Source organism: Glycine max, chromosome 16, assembly GCF_000004515.6.
Source record: "Glycine max cultivar Williams 82 chromosome 16, Glycine_max_v4.0, whole genome shotgun sequence".
Classification (NCBI taxonomy): domain Eukaryota; kingdom Viridiplantae; phylum Streptophyta; class Magnoliopsida; order Fabales; family Fabaceae; genus Glycine; species Glycine max.
Genome location: NC_038252.2, coordinates 2,862,828 through 2,880,331, shown reverse-complemented (window position 1 = coordinate 2,880,331; position 17,504 = coordinate 2,862,828). Strand labels below are relative to the sequence as shown.

At 30.0% G+C, this 17,504-nt stretch overlaps 2 protein-coding genes across 2 annotated transcripts; one reads left to right on the top strand and one right to left on the bottom strand.

Moving 5' to 3' along the window:
* Positions 1 to 339: 339 nt before the first annotated feature.
* LOC100792423 (uncharacterized) lies at positions 340 to 3,473 on the bottom strand. Its single transcript, XM_003548567.5, has 2 exons — positions 2,842 to 3,473; positions 340 to 964 (listed from the first exon to the last, which is right to left on the bottom strand). Exons 1-2 carry the CDS (start codon positions 3,189 to 3,191, stop codon positions 562 to 564), a joined length of 753 nt encoding a protein of 250 aa, XP_003548615.1. The 5' UTR covers positions 3,192 to 3,473; the 3' UTR covers positions 340 to 561.
* A 7,644-nt stretch (positions 3,474 to 11,117) lies between these two features.
* On the top strand, positions 11,118 to 17,011 carry LOC100790846 (protein ABIL1). Its single transcript, XM_003548565.5, has 9 exons — positions 11,118 to 11,421; positions 12,733 to 12,815; positions 13,620 to 13,770; positions 14,027 to 14,126; positions 14,236 to 14,328; positions 14,443 to 14,533; positions 14,664 to 14,716; positions 14,831 to 14,937; positions 16,630 to 17,011. Exons 1-9 carry the CDS (start codon positions 11,323 to 11,325, stop codon positions 16,786 to 16,788), a joined length of 936 nt encoding a protein of 311 aa, XP_003548613.1. The 5' UTR covers positions 11,118 to 11,322; the 3' UTR covers positions 16,789 to 17,011.
* The last annotated feature ends 493 nt before the right edge of the window (positions 17,012 to 17,504 follow it).

The window sequence follows — 17,504 nt, the reverse complement described above, 5'->3', positions numbered from 1 at the left end:
AACGAAATGTTGTATTGCAAATGATAAGGCCTTGCTTTGTGTGTTACGCAAAAGATAGGGGTCTTACTATCCAGGCGTTGCTCTAATGATACAAAGAGGATTTAAAGAATAAAAGTCACATTAGTTTAACATTAATGATCACTGAAAATCACACTATTTACAGTTATACATAGCGCTGCTATTTACAGTTACGAGCAAGAGCTCAAAGAGTCAAATCTAACTTCTGATGTTTAGTTGAATGTCAAATAGGGAGAGATGTGAGAAACATGGATTAAAATGCATATGAATAGGGCACCAGTACACAAGTTCCTTATATGAATCTATAGATGAAGTAAGACGTAAGCCATAAGTAGCAATTGCATTATATACAAGGCTAAAACTCAACTAGTCACAATAGCCAACACTGACCCTATAACTGGTGCCAATAGAACCATATAGCCAAGTCTATGGCAAAAGACCATTTTCTCACAGCTTTATGTGATAATCAAGATAAATATATCTAGCTTCATGTTTTGCTTACCACAATTTACACCAAAACTTTTTTGAAGAACCTGAACAACACTACGTTCTCTTGGGAGGTGAAGAAATTTCAAAATAGGTTGGTCTTGCAATTGAGGGGCAGCCAATAGATCGAATTAATTCTTCCACACCCAACACTTTGAACCGAGGAGGTGAATTCATAGCAATGTTGTCAACCCGGTGCTCAAAAATCTTGCCTTGCTTGTCAAGTTTATACTCAGAGGTTCCATCAAACCTACCACGACTTTCCCATAGAACTCGTGGGATCCCGTGAACAGTCCAGCGAACCATAATGACATTCTCAACAGGCTGCCATACACTACTTATTTCCACCCACAGAGCTTTGAAAAACATCATGCCATGAAATCGTAGTGCCCAGAAGATAGATTTGTAATTCTCAATACCAATGAATGTGTTCATAGGATCCTTGAACACAATATCATCCCTGAAAAAAGGGGACAATATCAGTCAACAAATTTAGCATAACAGACCAAAGAAGACACTTGCATAGTTGCATTAACTTAATTATTTCATATAGGACCCTCTGATATTCACATTACTAAAAGAGTGCATTTGATTTCATATATATTGGAGGAGGGGATGGAAAGAAGTTTAGGGTTTTACATGTTTAAGGATTGTTAGAAAAAATGAGTCCAAAGACAAAGACCCTCAAGAGTACCTTTTGCCCCTACTTCAACCTTCCAGATATAGAGTGCAAAAATATGTGTGACCTGAACTATAGTATTAGGCAAGGCAAGGAGACCATGCAAATTACAACAACTTACTGATTCTGTTTGTATTAAAATGTCTATACCAAAAAAAATGAACACATATAATAGGCATTATTCATGGATGAGAATAGCCCTCTGCTTAATACTACTGATGGATTGTATAAAGTTGCCAACCCTTGAGGAATATAAGTTAGAAAAAAAAAATTAAAGATTCGATGTTTCTTGTTGTTTTGACTAATCAAATAATCTTCTTGATTACATTAATAATGCTAAAGAGTAAAGACTCAAGTTTGACAGTTGTTTAAACAAGTGCAACTACCTGTGTCATCAAATAAAGTGACATAAGTCATGAAGTAATTAGTATTAACCAATTACAATTTACAACTCCAGCATACTCAACCAGACACCAAACTAAATGTACCTAAAATACGACACTTTAGCACCATCCATTTTGATAACCAAAAAAGGAAAGTACTGCTATAATTAAAGGGCATACACTTTTATTGTTAGTGAAATTGTGGTTATCAAAAGTTCAAAATTACCAATATCAGAACAGGCTTCATTGGCACAATCTTCTTGCTTTTACACCCACTTCAGTACATCCTTGTGGTTTACTCATAAATAAGTTATCATGTGAATTATATGCAATCAGTCCTCTGGGCCTCTATGATATCTAACCTTAAAGATTAAGGTAGAGAAGTCTAAGGGCATAACGTGCAAGAGCACTATCTTATGGTGATAAGAGAAATGCTAGCAATACACTCTCCAAAACACACTTTTTACAGTTGGCTGGAATTTGTTAGAAATCACAAAATTGTGTGAATCTCACTCCTTATTTTTGAATCTCACTTATAATTTTCTAACTTTTAATAAAGTTCAATCAACAATAAGAGTGTGTTGCTAGCAGTCCTCTTTGATGAATGAGAGCAGTAAATCTGGATCATTGGATCTTGCATGAATGGTAAAGGTTACATGACCACTAGAAAGATTCATAAAGCTTCATAAAGAGAATGCTCTCACTTGATAACATTCAAGCCATATAAAGCCAAGAGTTTAATTTTTTAAAGATTTTTACAATATAGACTAATTAAAAATCATCCTAGATATGACTTCTACACTAAATCATCCTAAATATTAACTAACTAAATTTCATGCACTATCACACTAAAGATTTTTACACTGCCAATCAATCATTAATCATCTTCAAAATGACTTTTAAAGAATATATTATAAAAGTCCAACAAAACTACCATATATGCTGATATGTGATTAGATGATAGGTTAAAAATCTTTACACGGTCAGTCCCTTCTAATAAATTTCTTAAGATAATTATTACAAAAGTCATCAATCTTACTGTATGTAACAATCTTCACTCAGTGCATTCTAATTAAATTGTTTAAGTAAAATACAACAATGGTATGTGATTCTAATAATTGTGCAATAATCACAGACACAGCATGTGTGACTAGGAAGAAAAATCATGAACCTCCCACAAAAATCATTACAAAAGCATCACTAATTTCACACTCTCCCCTTCTACACTCAACAACCATAATGAAAATCATGAAAAAAAGGAAGCAAAATCCGAACCTGTAGATGTCAAAGCTAAGTTCCTTGTAGAAAAGATCAGGGAATTCCTCCCTCAGAGTTCGGATAGCATATCCCACATTCACATAGTAATTCTGCTTCTCTTCCTCCTCCTCTTTGCTCTGCTTCGACCCTTGCTTCACCGGAACCGAAAATTGACCGTACGAATTCACGTTCTCATCCAAAACCACACAATCTTTCACCTTGCAGGAAATTCTCACACCGCGCGTTGACCCAATCGCTTTGCCCTTGGGGTAGGGTTTGAAGCTGTGGAGTTTGCTCAGCTTAGGGTTAGGGTTTTGAGAAATTTGGGGGGCAACGGACATTTCCAGGGAGTGGATTAGAAGAGCCATGGAAAATGTTTTGGATATTTTATTTTTTTTCGTCCCACGGAACTGTGAATTGGGGAAAAGGAAAATCTAACGAGAAAATTTCATTTTCCGGGAAAATAAGAGCGTGGAAATTTCTAGGAGTGGAGAGAGAGGAGATGAGATTATGATGTGGATAATTGGAGTTATTGAGTTATTAAGCCGGGAAAAAATGTAATTGGTTGGATTTTCAATTTTTCTTTCTGTTTTTTGGGACTCTTTTCATAAAACAGAACTTTTGGAAGGGAAAAGTATATAAAATGGATAAAGATGAAGAGAAAAACACAACATGCAAAATGAAAGGGAGAGTGATGATAATGAAATATGATAATAATTACTGAGAAAAGATTTATGATCATTGGGGGGCTTGACTTTAATTGATTGATGGCACATTCCTTATATTTTAGTTTTATTTTTCAACTTTTTTTAAGAAATTGTTTTTTTCATAATTTTCTAAAGTCTCATTGTGATTGTAATTTTTCAACTTTCATAACTTAGAGTTTAATAGTTAAATTTTATTTTTTTTGTCAAAAAAGTTATATAATAATTATGTAAAATAATTTTATATCAAATATGAATTTATGTTACTATGAAATTTAAAATAATTATTATAAAAATTAAAAAAAAATATTATATAATAATTAAATAATAATATAAAATTATTTTATAGTGTGTATGACATTTTTTTAAGATATTTTTTTAGGATACATAATTATATTTTTTAGAAATAACATATATTTGATTATTACTCTTCGTTTCCATCCTTTATTTTTTTTTCTTGTAATCTACTAGTTATAAAGAATAACTCATCTTAATTATTGAATTACAAGAAAATAAATAATAAAAAATAATAATTCTCTTAAAATTATTTTTAAATTAACTTCATCCTCCACACATATAATCTATCAGAAATAAATAATAAAAATGAAAAGTAAATCCCTTTATAATTTAATTGTATCTATATTTGATGGGAAAATTTCATTCTCACAACATTTTATATATTCTTTAAGTAAAGGGAGAGAGAAAAGATAATAAAAGAAAATAAGATTATTAAAATTGTGATTGAAAGGCTAAGAGGGGAAAAATTACCAAAAAATATTATAAAAATGAGTTCAATGTTTATATAATGACAATGTCATTTAATTAAATATTATTATTTGAATTATTTTAAAATAATTATTTAAAGTCAACAAATTTATCATATGTTGTGATTGAATAATTATAAAACTTTTACATTTTTTCATCTATGATGTTTTTTTCTCTAAAAGAATATTTGTATTACCAGGATATTTGTTAGTTAGCTTACAATTGCAACAAATCTTCTTAGTATGTGTTTGAATTTAGGTTAAAAATATGGTACGCACAGTCCTATACAAATCTAATAGATAAGAGTAAATTAAAAGTAAAAACAAGAACAATGATACTTCTTCAACCATATCTCTACGACCTTCTATCCAAACACGCACTTACATGGAGACCTTCACAAGTGTTGAAATGTAGTTTTATTTTTAGATAAATAGTTATTTTTATCCTTAAATGTGTAAATCGTTAATAAATTTGTTCTTAAAAGATTAAAATTCAAAATTTAGTTTATGAGAGTGTAAAAAGTATGACAAATTTGTCTAGTAGTTATTTTTCTTCCGTTACCGTTAATAAAATAATTTATGTGATACAGAGGAACGAATTTGTCACAAAATTGATTTCTAACGTGATCATGCTGAATAGATTGACAAAAATGTCAGTAACTTACCATTATTTGACCTAAATGTTAGTAATTTTTTATTAGACGAAAATGTCAATAACTTTTTTTTTTATTAAAATGTCAGTAATTCCTAGTTTGCACCAAAATGTTAGTACGTTTCCATTGAACAAAAATGTCGGTAAGTTATCATTATTGGACAAAAATGTCAGTCATTTTCTATTGTATCGAAATATAAGTAATTTTTTATTTGACGTAAATGTCAGCAATTTTTTGTTAAACCTAAATATTTCTATTAGACTAATTTGTTAGGTCACAAATTTCATTTTATTTAAGGGTAAAATATAATTTTAGGATAAATTTCTCGCAAATTTTGAATTTTTATCTTTCAAGTACGAATTTATGAGCAATTTACACATTTAAGGATGAAAATGACTATTTATCATTTTTTTATTGGTAACTCTAGAGGTGTGACTCATTTAGCTTGAATTTGTGGAACTGATATGATATACATTAGACAAACTTGGAAAGGGATGAAAAACCTTAATCGCTATATTTTAAACAGGATGTATTTAGTTTTAATATTTGTGTATATATTATTTCATTTGTTTCAAAATTTAAAATAATATAAAAGACCCAAAGAAAAGTGTTCGATGATGTTAATTGAAATTTTATTAGAAAAAGTCTCTTATTTGATGTTTAATATTGTATCATATTTCAGTTTTGTGTTGATTTTTTGAATGTTTTATATAATCATATTAGTATATTTGTTTTACTAATGAACATTTGAGGTCTAATAAACTAGTATAATAGAAACATACTAATATTTAGGTTCAACAAAAAAATACTAACATTTTAGTTCAATAATGATAACTTATTGACATTTTTGTCCAATGGAAATGTATATACATTTTGGTCCAAAATAAAAATTATTGACATTTTCGTCCAACAAAAAACTATTCACATTTATCTCCAATAATGATAACTTACCAACATTTAGGTTCAATAATGGTAAATTTTCATCCAACCTATTCAGCATGCCCATGTTGGCAATCAATTGTGTGACAAATTTGACTCTCTGTGCCACGTAGGCTTTTTATTAACTGTAAGGAACAGAAGTTAATGGTCAGATAAATTTGTCGTACTTTTTACATTTTTTGGGACTAAATTTTGAATTTTAATATTTTAGGGATAAATTTTTCAATAATTTACACATTTAGGATGCAAATGACTATTTACCTTTTTTTATGAGTAAACATGGTTTTATTTTAGTACTCGATATTAGGGGTGTTCACGGGTATGAGTTATTTGCGAATTCGAATTGATCCAAACTGATCTGAATATTTTAGGTTAGGTCATTTATATATTTGGGTCATATTCGAATCGAGTCAATCAAAATTGTTCATGTACGGATTGAGTCATGGGTTTAGATTTATAGATTTGTTGACTTGTTGAATTGATCTGTGAATTCATAATTAAAATATAAATTGTATTATTTATTCATATATATATATATATATATATATATATATATATATATATATATATATGTATATTAAAAACTAAAAAAAAAAAAATTTACAATCAAGGAAGGTGTGGTAATGCATTATTTCCTTTAGTGTTTTTAATAAAATAGTAACAATTTAATAAGTTGGGGGATAAATCCACCTCAACACTCCAAGAAGTCAATAACACATTGTGATAAAAGTTTTTTTATACAATTAAAATTCATGATAAATAACTTATGTTGTGATATCAGATTAATTTTAACAATTGATAATTTTTTTAAAAAAATATAGAAATTAAAATTTTAAAAAATGAAAAGGATAGAAAGAGATAAGAAAAATCCATAAAATAAGTTAGTTGAAGATTTTTTTAAAATAAAAATACTTTCGTTAAAAAATTACTCATAAAATTGGTCTAATCATTCTCCTTTTTTTATATGCAACAATAACTAATTTTAAAATATTTTCTTGTGTTGGGATAAAATCAAAAAATCTTTTTTTCTTATATAAGGCTAAAATTTGAATTTAACCTAATTTTTGAACAATTATAAAATCATCCAAATCCGGACTGAAAGGAGAACCCGTGCTGTGTTGTGTTGTGCCGTGTCACTTGGTTTCTCAGTCAGCAAGTAAGTAACAATCCCTTCATTTCACAACACAACAAACCATGTTTCATGTTTCTTTACATTCACTTCTGACTCTCAAATTTTCTTCACCAAGAAACATAATTAAAAACTCTTTTTATATACCACTTATTTTTTGATTGTGTGTTGTGTGCGTCACTTATTTTTATAAATATTATTAAAATTTTGTGTGGTATCAAAGTAACTATTACAATTAGATTATTGAGATTCATATTTTCTTATTTGTTTGATGCCCAGATAAAATATGGTTATTTTTTCTAATTTTCACGTACCCGAATTTAGTTTTTGGAAAAATATATTGCATTGATATGGATATTTATCCAGATCAAGATTTTTTTATCAAGGTGCGGTTATTTTATTTATAGCGGCAACATCCTGATTTTAGATTCCAAATCAATAGCATATTTTTTTATTCTCTATAATTGATTTATCTAGATCATGTATTATTTTATTTATTTATTTTGAGTTTGAGTCTTAGAATGATTTCCTTAAGGATCCAGGCATTGGCGGTTAGCATGAGGTTTTGGGAATTGAATAAAAAAGCTTAAATCAATTTGAAATTCTCCAATAAAGCTACAAATCGTGTAATGTTTTACTCTGGATAGGTTTTTTTAGTGTTTGCAAATGAGACAATTGAAAAATAAAAGTGGTACAAGGAGTGTTAATGATTCATCTCCAATTCCACCAATTAGCGCTCTCTCTTAATGTCATACTCAAAGTCCATGCAAGGGACAAAAGCTCCTTTACAACCACAAAGACATGAAACTTCACCACAACTAGGGTAAGGACAACAACCTGAATATGCACAAGAAGTTGCTAGTCCACTTTCTAATGTTTGGGAACATTTTAGTGAGGAGGAAGATGGCAGGGCTTATTGTAAGTACTGTAATGCATCATATGCAATAGCTAGTTCTATCTATGGAACCTCTAACTTTAGAAGACATGTGTTCCAATAATATAAGAAAAATCCACACTGGCAGGTTGATAAAAAGCAAAAGATGATTATTGATAGTAAGAGTGACCCTAATAAAGTTAGTATGAAACTTGTTGATTTTAATCAAACGCAGGCTCTAATAACACTTGCATAGATGATAATTATTGATGAACTTGGCTTTAAGTTTGTTGAAAATGAAGGGTTTAGGAAGTTCATGGAAAATACTCAACCTAAATTTAAAAATTTTTCTCGTGTCACTGTTGCTAGATATTGCATGCATGTGTTCAATGATGAAAAGGAAAACCTGAAGCAGGTGTTGTCTGCAAATAAACAAATGGTTTCACTTACTAGACGTTAATTCAAAATACAGTGGATAATACAAGTGCTAATAACTTGGTTATTTCATATTTAGCTAGAGCATTGAGTGTTTGGAATGAGCATACTTTGTTGAATGGAGAGCTTATGCATATGTGAGATGCAAAAAAATGAGTTAGATAGGTATTTGGAGGATGACGTTGAAGATGACCACGCTGAGTTTGACATTTTGAATTGGTGAAAATTGAAAGTATTTAAATATTATATTCTTTCATGTATGACTAGAGATATATTGATTATTCCTGTATCTACTACTGTGTCATCTGAGTTTGCATTTAGTACATGAGATAGAATTATAGATTCATTACATAGTTCCTTGAGTCCTACTACCATCGAAGCTTTTTATTTGTGTCCAAAATTGGTTAGATATACTAAAAAAATGTTAATGACTTGCAAGTTGAAATAAATGAAGTGAAAAAGATTCAATCATGTGTGTAATCTCTTATTTAATTCTTTATATTTGTATAAAATATCAATTAACTTTTGTGCTAATAGGGCTGTGCTTAAAATTTTAGAGCTGTTTGATTTTGACGTTAAATATTGTTGGTATTGGGATTCCAAGTGTTGAAATTTCTTAAAGTATTACTGTGAGGTACATTATTATTTGTTTTACCTTTTTTCATATTTATTTTTTCTACCATGTTTATAATATTAATGGATCATATTTTGTTCATTTGTTTAAGCAAACGTGGTTGTAACAAATGTGGTTATAGCAAATCTGGTTGTAAGAAATTAGTTTGTAAGTCAGATTATTATAGTAAATCTCATTAAAAAATATTTTATTTTAATTTGTATTAGTCTATTTTAGAATATTATGTTGATAGTGTTAAATGAATCAATTTTACTATTTTCAGACATTTGATAATAATATATTAATTGTATTGACTATTTGAAAAAATCATGATATAAAATAGTAGTTATAAAAAGAAGAAAAAAATCAAATTTAAATAAGTAATCTATGGGTCTAAATCGAATAAAATAATTTATAAATGAATTGGGTTAGATTGAGTTGGATTAAAAAAAATTATGAGAACTGAATCAAGGGAAACAGATCAAATTTGATTTGATTGCATCTTAAAGTTGATAAAAACCATCCGAACCAGCCAGCAACACCCCTTTCCAATACTGGGTTTTACATTACATTGCGTGGCGAGGAGGAGTTAGGTAAGTATGGGTAATGAGTCCGTACCAAATGAAAAAGAAAGACAACCTAAATCTAGATCCAGACTTTGGTTGGTAATAAATCTATGTCTTATATGTAGATAAAAATGTTTTCTTTTTATATAAATAAATGAATGCAAAATGCGTATATATTAATTCAGACTCAGTGATCATGTTAGCGTGTATAATTCATAAGAAAAAAAAATCATGTTAGCGTATAACGTAGATGTGGGCAATTTTCCCATCCCTGTGGCCAGTACACGTATTTCTTTCACTCATTCACAAATCAAAACAATCAACTGCCTTAATTCCTTTTTATAAAAACTGCCTTGTTTAATTTGGGTTTATTCTCTAAATTTCATACGCGCATTAATGCAAAATAGGAAAATCGCATCATATTGGTAGAATATTTGATGTAACATGAAAATAATAGTATTATAATAGAGCACATCTTGATGGTGTTAGTTTGATTCCTAAAAAATAATATTTATGTTGTTATCTACTTAGAATTGAAATTTTATTTAGTTAATTAATTTATATTTTTTTTATCGATCAACATTAATTATTGATTTTTATTAAAAATTAAAATATTAATAAGAGAATTCAAATACACTATTTATCTCTCTGGCTCGATTTTTCAAATTCATATTTTCAATTATCAAATCAATTTTATAACTCATAAATTAATTTAGGTTAACATTTAATAAAAATCTTTATTGCATGAATTGTCGTGATAAAATTTTAGTTTTTATTTAACAAACAACAAATCTACATTAAAATTGTCTTATTATGAAAAAAAAAGAGCAAAATTAACAATATATTTTTTAACATAAATTTTGAACACATTTTTATAATTAATTAAATTTTATTAAACATTTTGTAAAACTCACCTTTTATTTAACAGGTATATTTATAACTTTTTAATAAATAAAAATAAAAATTTTATGTTCATGCATTTCAATCATAAATTATTCTTTAAATTATTTTAAGATAATTATTTTAAAAGTTAATAAATTTATTATAGATAATAGATTGTAGTTGGATTATTGTGTAAAAAAAGTTTAAATTAACTATGTATAACATTTTTTAAAAATAAATAGTAAAAATGTGTTATTAAGAATTTAAGATTGTTTCTATTAAGAAGTCGTTAGGTATTATTAGGTGGTGAATCCAACTATGCAAGTTGCAACAATTATGTAGGCAGGGACAGAAATAACCTACCGATGCACACACTCTACGTCATAGTTAATGGACGATGATGCTTGTTTTTTGACACGACTATGAGTTCTATCAAGGGCGCGAAATAAGTAGAAGAAGAAAAAAGTGAGATTAATTAAAAAGAGAAAAAATATAAGAAATACTAGAAAATAAGATAAGTATATAAAATAAAATAAAATAAAAACCTTTTTAATTAATTATTATACGGTCAATTTTTGGAAGACCATTACGAGAGTGTAGGTCAACCGAAGTGCGAGGGCAGTCTTGTCTTTTCCTTTGGAAGGGGCGAATGGAGTGAAGTGGAAGTTGGCGTCAACTAACAACCCTGCCACGTGGCACTGCATTAAATATTCCCTTCTCTTTCTTTCTCTCTCTTCAGTTACCATTTCCCATTCATTATGCACTAATCATAATAACAACACCGTTCAGCTTCAGCAACAATAAATAAAAAATAATCATAACACCGTTCATCAATGGCGGTTCGGCTGCATTCCTAGACTACTCTCTTTTTCCGCAATTTTTCATTGGCTGCGTTCGTTCGTTCGTTGCGTGCTTTAGTTGTTACTTTTCCGTTACGGCGATGGAGTTGGAGCACCCGACCGCGACGCCGCTCAACTCCGCCATGACCTACGACGAAGCCTCCATGGAGCGCAGCAAGAGCTTCGTCAACGCCTTGCAGGTGGTTCTCTCTGTTTTCTGCTCTGTCTTTTTCTTTGCCGTGATTATTCTAATTTCAGATCTATATTTGTTTGGTTGACTTTGTTTCTGGCGTCCTAGTTGCGTTCTCGATTAGGTTTGTGTTTGCGATTCTGGTTTAACTAATGCCAGGGAAAATTGGTCACCGTCACTAATTGTCATAACTTGTTGGGAATTAGCGTCTATCGAGTCGGTGATGGTTCAGACTTCAGAATGATATGAGGATGCAGTTGTGTTAAAACTAGGGGATGAAACTTACTGTTGTTAAAAATTTTAAGATGATGTTGCTGATTAGCTATTGTGTTGGCTTGAAATTTCTTATCTTATGGTTTTAGTTAGGATGGCCAAATAGATAAAACAATATGTAGGAAGTAATTAAGTTTTTAAAAAAAGTGCTTATATAATATGAATATCTTGTTCAAATTTAGACCACCAATTTTTTTAATTATTATTACTACGAGTTATAATTTTAAGTTTTCCGTTCAGTTTTCCATTTTGCAAATTCCTCACATCCTTATTTTCTATTCAGATACTTGAGACATTTATTTGAATAGAAATTTGACATTCTAAGATAAGAAATAATTTGAAATGTTTCAGAGGTAGAAATTTTGATGAAAATTTAATGATTTTGTAGGATGTGAAGCTAAGTTTTTAAAGAAGATAAACATTTGGAATTTTCTAATTTTGGATAAAATAGGATGTTTTGAATTTTGATTGGTGAGTTGAGTGGAAGAGAGTTTAAACTCAGCAAAAAAAAAAAAGAAAAGTGGAAGAGTGTTTAAAATAATTTTAATCCGTTTAGTTCATGGTGAAGAAAGAAAATGAGAATTTCAGAGTTTCAGTGAGAGGGAAGTTGATGGAAGGATTTTATTGTAGCAATTAAAAATGTAAGGGATTAAATTCGAACAAAAAAGTATTTTGAGACCAAAGTTGCATATTAATCATAATAGAGGAATCAAAAGTAATTAAATATAAACATATTCTTCTAAATAAATGTTATATATAAATTTATAATAAACAGAAAATTAAAATTTTTGGAGGGCCATTGCCCCCTAAAATTAAATATATGTAGCTCCAACCCTGATTTTTTTTTTTTTTTGGGGGGGGGGGGGGGTGGGTGGGTATTTACTTGTTACCTGTTTAACTTAAAATGTTGAATAAATGACATGGCTGAAACTGAAGTCAATGGGGTCAAGTCTTATGCTATGTTTGAATAGTTTCTCTTTGGTTGTTGTGGTCATGATTTATGACATGCACAAGCAGTCATTTAATCTTCATATTATGGTCATTTCAGGAACTTAAGAACCTAAGGCCTCAACTTTATTCTGCTGCAGAATACTGTGAAAAATCTTATCTCCATAGTGAACAGAAACAAATGTAAGGATTCATTTTGTTAATGAGTTTTTTTTTTTTAAGTTGTTCTTGAACACAATCTTACCTCCTCTTTAGCTGCTTTTCTATGTATATGACTGAAGCTCCCAAACAGGACAAACAATTAGTGGTGGATTTTACTTCTAGTTGGTTCTTTCCAGAGATACAAATGTTATGAATTAATTTTTTCTTTGCCTTCTGCTTGGGCATTTCAATTATAGCCTGTGTCTAGCACATACGTATACCATCAAATATTACTTGTATTTTGCTATATGAGGATAAATTGAAAAAAATTGGATAAAAAGAGTGAATAGTTTTGGACTTGTATCTTTTCATTTCATGATGATTTGCAGTTACAAACTTTGGATGGTCCGGAAAGTGGAACATAAAGAACATTGACTATTTTTTTCAAGATTATTTATTGGGTCCCTAAACCTGACCATATTAACAGTATTCCCACTATATGTGTGCGTGCATTTGGATGCATGAAGAAAGTTCATTATGTGGATTCTTAAAATGTATGGTCATGTTTCAATTGTGAAATTGGCGAGAATGAATGTTATTGTCATCCTAGAAAAAGATACTTGATTTTATGTTCTTAAAATAATTTTGTGATTAGTTGATATAACTGTATCTAGGAGTGACGGTAGGGAGGTTCTTTTATATTACATTCTCATGCCATATTTTCTATCCGATACAAATGAGTGACACTGTCAGCAATATTTCCTTTCCTATGCACAAATTATTGTGTTTGAACTGCGTGGAACTGGAATTTTCCTTATGTTATTATTATTATTATTTGTGCATTAGGGTACTTGACAACCTGAAAGACTATGCTGTAAGAGCCCTTGTGAATGCTGTTGATCATCTAGGAACAGTTGCATACAAGTTAACTGACCTTCTTGAGCAGCAAACATTTGATGTCTCAACTATGGATTTGAAGGTCGCTACCATAAATCAGGTAATTACAAACTTTGTTTAGATATTTTGGTTTAGAGAAATGTTAATGAGTGTCCTTGAAACATTGGTTAAGGAAACAAAAGTATTCCAGTATTTAATGAGGATGAAAATATTTATTTCAATGAATACACAAAAGTTATTTAATGCTTCCCTTTTTAAGTAATTGGAGGCATTTATATGAGTGTATTGAGCAGGACCCTATATGTTTTAATAGACAAATCAATTGGAGTTGAAATAACATATTTACTTACTAGCAGAAACTTCTTACATGCCAAATTTACACTGATAAAGAAGGTCTACGGCAGCAGCAATTGTTAGCTTTCATTCCCAGACATCATAAGCACTACATTTTGCCAAGTAGGCCTCATTGCTTTTATGTTCATCTGGAAGTAATTATTGGAACTAAGGATCTATAGCTTTAGTTTTTACTAATGGTTCTGTATGTTTGTTTAACAATGCAAGCTAGATTCTGTCAATAAAAAGGTACATTTCAGTCCACAAATACAGATTGATGCAAGACAGAATCCATTTCAAACCAGAACCCGTTTTCAATCTTCAGGTGTGTTCTGGTGAAAGTTTTGTCCCTTCTAGAATTTTTGGCATATGTTCTGTATCTTTTTTTTGGAAGTGAATATTATATTATTAATCTGAACATATATATTTCTATATCTAGGTACCCCTGCAGCGAAAACTCTTTCATGGCATTTAGCATCAGAGACAAAGTCTACCTTAAAAGGGTCTTCGCATGCTTCCCCTTCCCCAAAGTAAGTTTAGGAATTTAATAGTCTGTGACCGTACCAAAACTGCTGCATTTTGTGTTTTTGATACTCAGCATAGAGGGTATTATATCAGCATAGATGGTATTATATTACACTTTCACATTGACTTTTGCAGCACTGAGAACCCAAAGTTTTCTGCCAAGGCCTCTGGAGTTTTCCATCTCTTAGGTTTGTGATATAGTTGTATCCCTTTTATTATAAATCAGTTCAATTGGCCAAAAAATGGTTGTTTCATGATGTAGAAGTTACAGATCCTTATAATCCATTGTTATTTGCCTGTAGATAATGAAGAGAACACCTGGATGAAATCCTCACCTGCACAAATTTACTTTCCAAATGGAGTTCCTACCTCTAGTACACCCATGCATACTTTAGGTGGTACAGGCAAGGTAATTTCATATTCAGAAAAAGGGCAAGTGCCTGGTGACGCCATGCTTGATTGTCAACTTATGATTTATTTACCTATTCTTTGCCAAATAGTTGCAAGTGTTTTAAAACCTATTTGGTAATCTTTAGGTGAAGTAGTTTTGCCTTGCACTTGAGTGAAAAGGAAAAAAGATGTTAAATTGTTTATACAATATGTTATAAAAGTAGGAAGAGTGGAAAAGGAGGGGGGTGGATATTTTATTCAGTTATCATCTTTAAGTTTTATTATTGGCTGGTGGCAAGCTTCTTCTTAAATTTCTCTTTAGTTCAGCTTCAATTCCATTCCAGTATCAATACAATCCCCCTTTATAGATAGGAATTGTTCCTATCAATCACTGAAATATTAAATCAATATGTAAGACTGAGACCTAGGTCTTTGAGTAACATCCAATAAAATTAGAGCAGCATAAATTTCAAGCATTCTGTACCAGGGATTGCAAAATATTAGAGATGTCAGAGTATGCTGCTGCATGTATCCCAATACAGTGTTGTTACTGGTGTACACTGTATCACTATCCTAGCTCTATAAATACATTGTATCTGTTTCTATTCCAATCAATGAAAGATATCACACTTTCAGAAATTTAGGGGGTGTTTGGTTTGACTGTTTTCTGTTTTCATTTTCATTGGAAATAAAAAATGATGATATTTGGTTGAATTTTTTAAAACATTTTCAGTGAAAATATTCTCTCAGATGACAATAATAAAATCTTGTTTTCAGTTGAAACCAGGAACCTCATTTTGGGTAAAATAAAAATGCGGTGGCAAGGAATTTAATTTTAAGCAAATCTAAAAATACATTTCCTTTTGAAAACGCATTTTCAGTGTTTTTATTTCTTGAAAGCAGAAAACAAGAAGTCAAACCAAACATGTTTTCAGAATTCTAATCTTTTGAAAATGAAAATAATTTTCAGAAAATGAAAATAGGAAAATGAAAACAGAAAATGAAAATACAAATCAAACACACCCTTAGGTTTTCTCTCTCCTTCATACCAGTACTAGTCGCCCTCTAACTTAGACATTTATGTGGAATATTAATGTAGTTAAGCCATTTTAAATATCACAAATTCACAACCAGGTTAACATCAAAATTAGTCTAAAAATATTGAGATTCTGATCAAATCCTAGCTAAGTACTTGATATTATATTTTGCTTTTCTACTTTTGTTTGTTGACTTTGGATGAATATGTGTGTCTGATATAATATATTTTAACCATGTAAAGGATATGATCATAAAAAATAGGTTCATCAGGTTGTCCAAACATGCAGTCGGCTTCCATAGAACATGCATTGTGTATTTTCTAAGAGTTTAATGTCTATGCACTTAGTGTAAAACAGTTGTACACTCTCATTCAATCACAAATCACAGTTTGAATTGCATTAAAATAATTATTTTAAAAGTCAACAAATTTACCGTATATGATGGGTTGTGATTGAATGACTGTGTAAATTCTTTTACGGCATAACCTTTTTTCTCATTCTCTACTAGTAAACTTCTATTGGAGATTCATTTGACAGGATTTGGTTTTACCATGTCAATGTTAAGGATTTGGATCAGTTGTTTTTTTAAGTGTTCTGGATTAGTGTTTATCAATGTTCCTTCCTTGTGGTTTTGTAAATTTTCTATAAAGTTACTCATGAATCGCTATCTGCAGGATGCATTGGAGGGATCCAAACCATTGACAGCATTCAGATCATTCGACTACCAAAATCGGCGTGAGACTGTCCAAGTCCCTACTCGAAGCAAAAGTGTGCTATCAGCTTTCTTTGTCAAGCAGAAAACACCAAAGTTGAAAGCCGGTTCTTTCTTATGAATACCCCTAAAGCCATCCCCTCCCCTATGCAAATCCTCAGAATTAATTAGTTTCTGATTCAAGCCTTTGAATAATGATCCTGTAAGTAGCCGGTTCCCTGGCAATCATAATGGTTGGGATCTTGGTCTTCTAATCGCTTTATGTTGCTCTTGTGAATTGTGATCTAGTTCAGGCACCTGTAAAATGTATATTTGTTGTATGCTATGCAAAAAAAGTTTCATTATTTTTTTCTTGTCCTTGAAGTTTTGATGTATCACGAAAATTTCCAAGATTATATGCTTATCAAATCAGATTATTAGTAGGGTGTGAAAAAAACTGGATCCAAAATTGAACCAAACTTAATTATAAAAGTTGATCTTTTTTAGAAAAAAATGAATCAAACCACTTTAGAAAAATGGTTCGGTTCTTTAAAAAAATTGAACCGTATGAGTATTAAATGGATAATCGAAGTGAACTAATTTTAAAAGGGATCGAACTGTTTTGAAAAAATATAAACTACTTTATAAAAATGATTCTATTTAATTGAATTGTTTTTATAAAAGTGTTCGGTTGGATTTGATTTTTTCAAAATTTAAATCTTGCACAACTCTAATTATTAGAATGAATCAAACACGTCTATAAAATAATGGCATTTATTAAAAATAAATGAATAAAATATGTTTGAGGTAGTTATAAAATTTGAAAAATATTTATTTTATTCTCATAAAATATTTTAT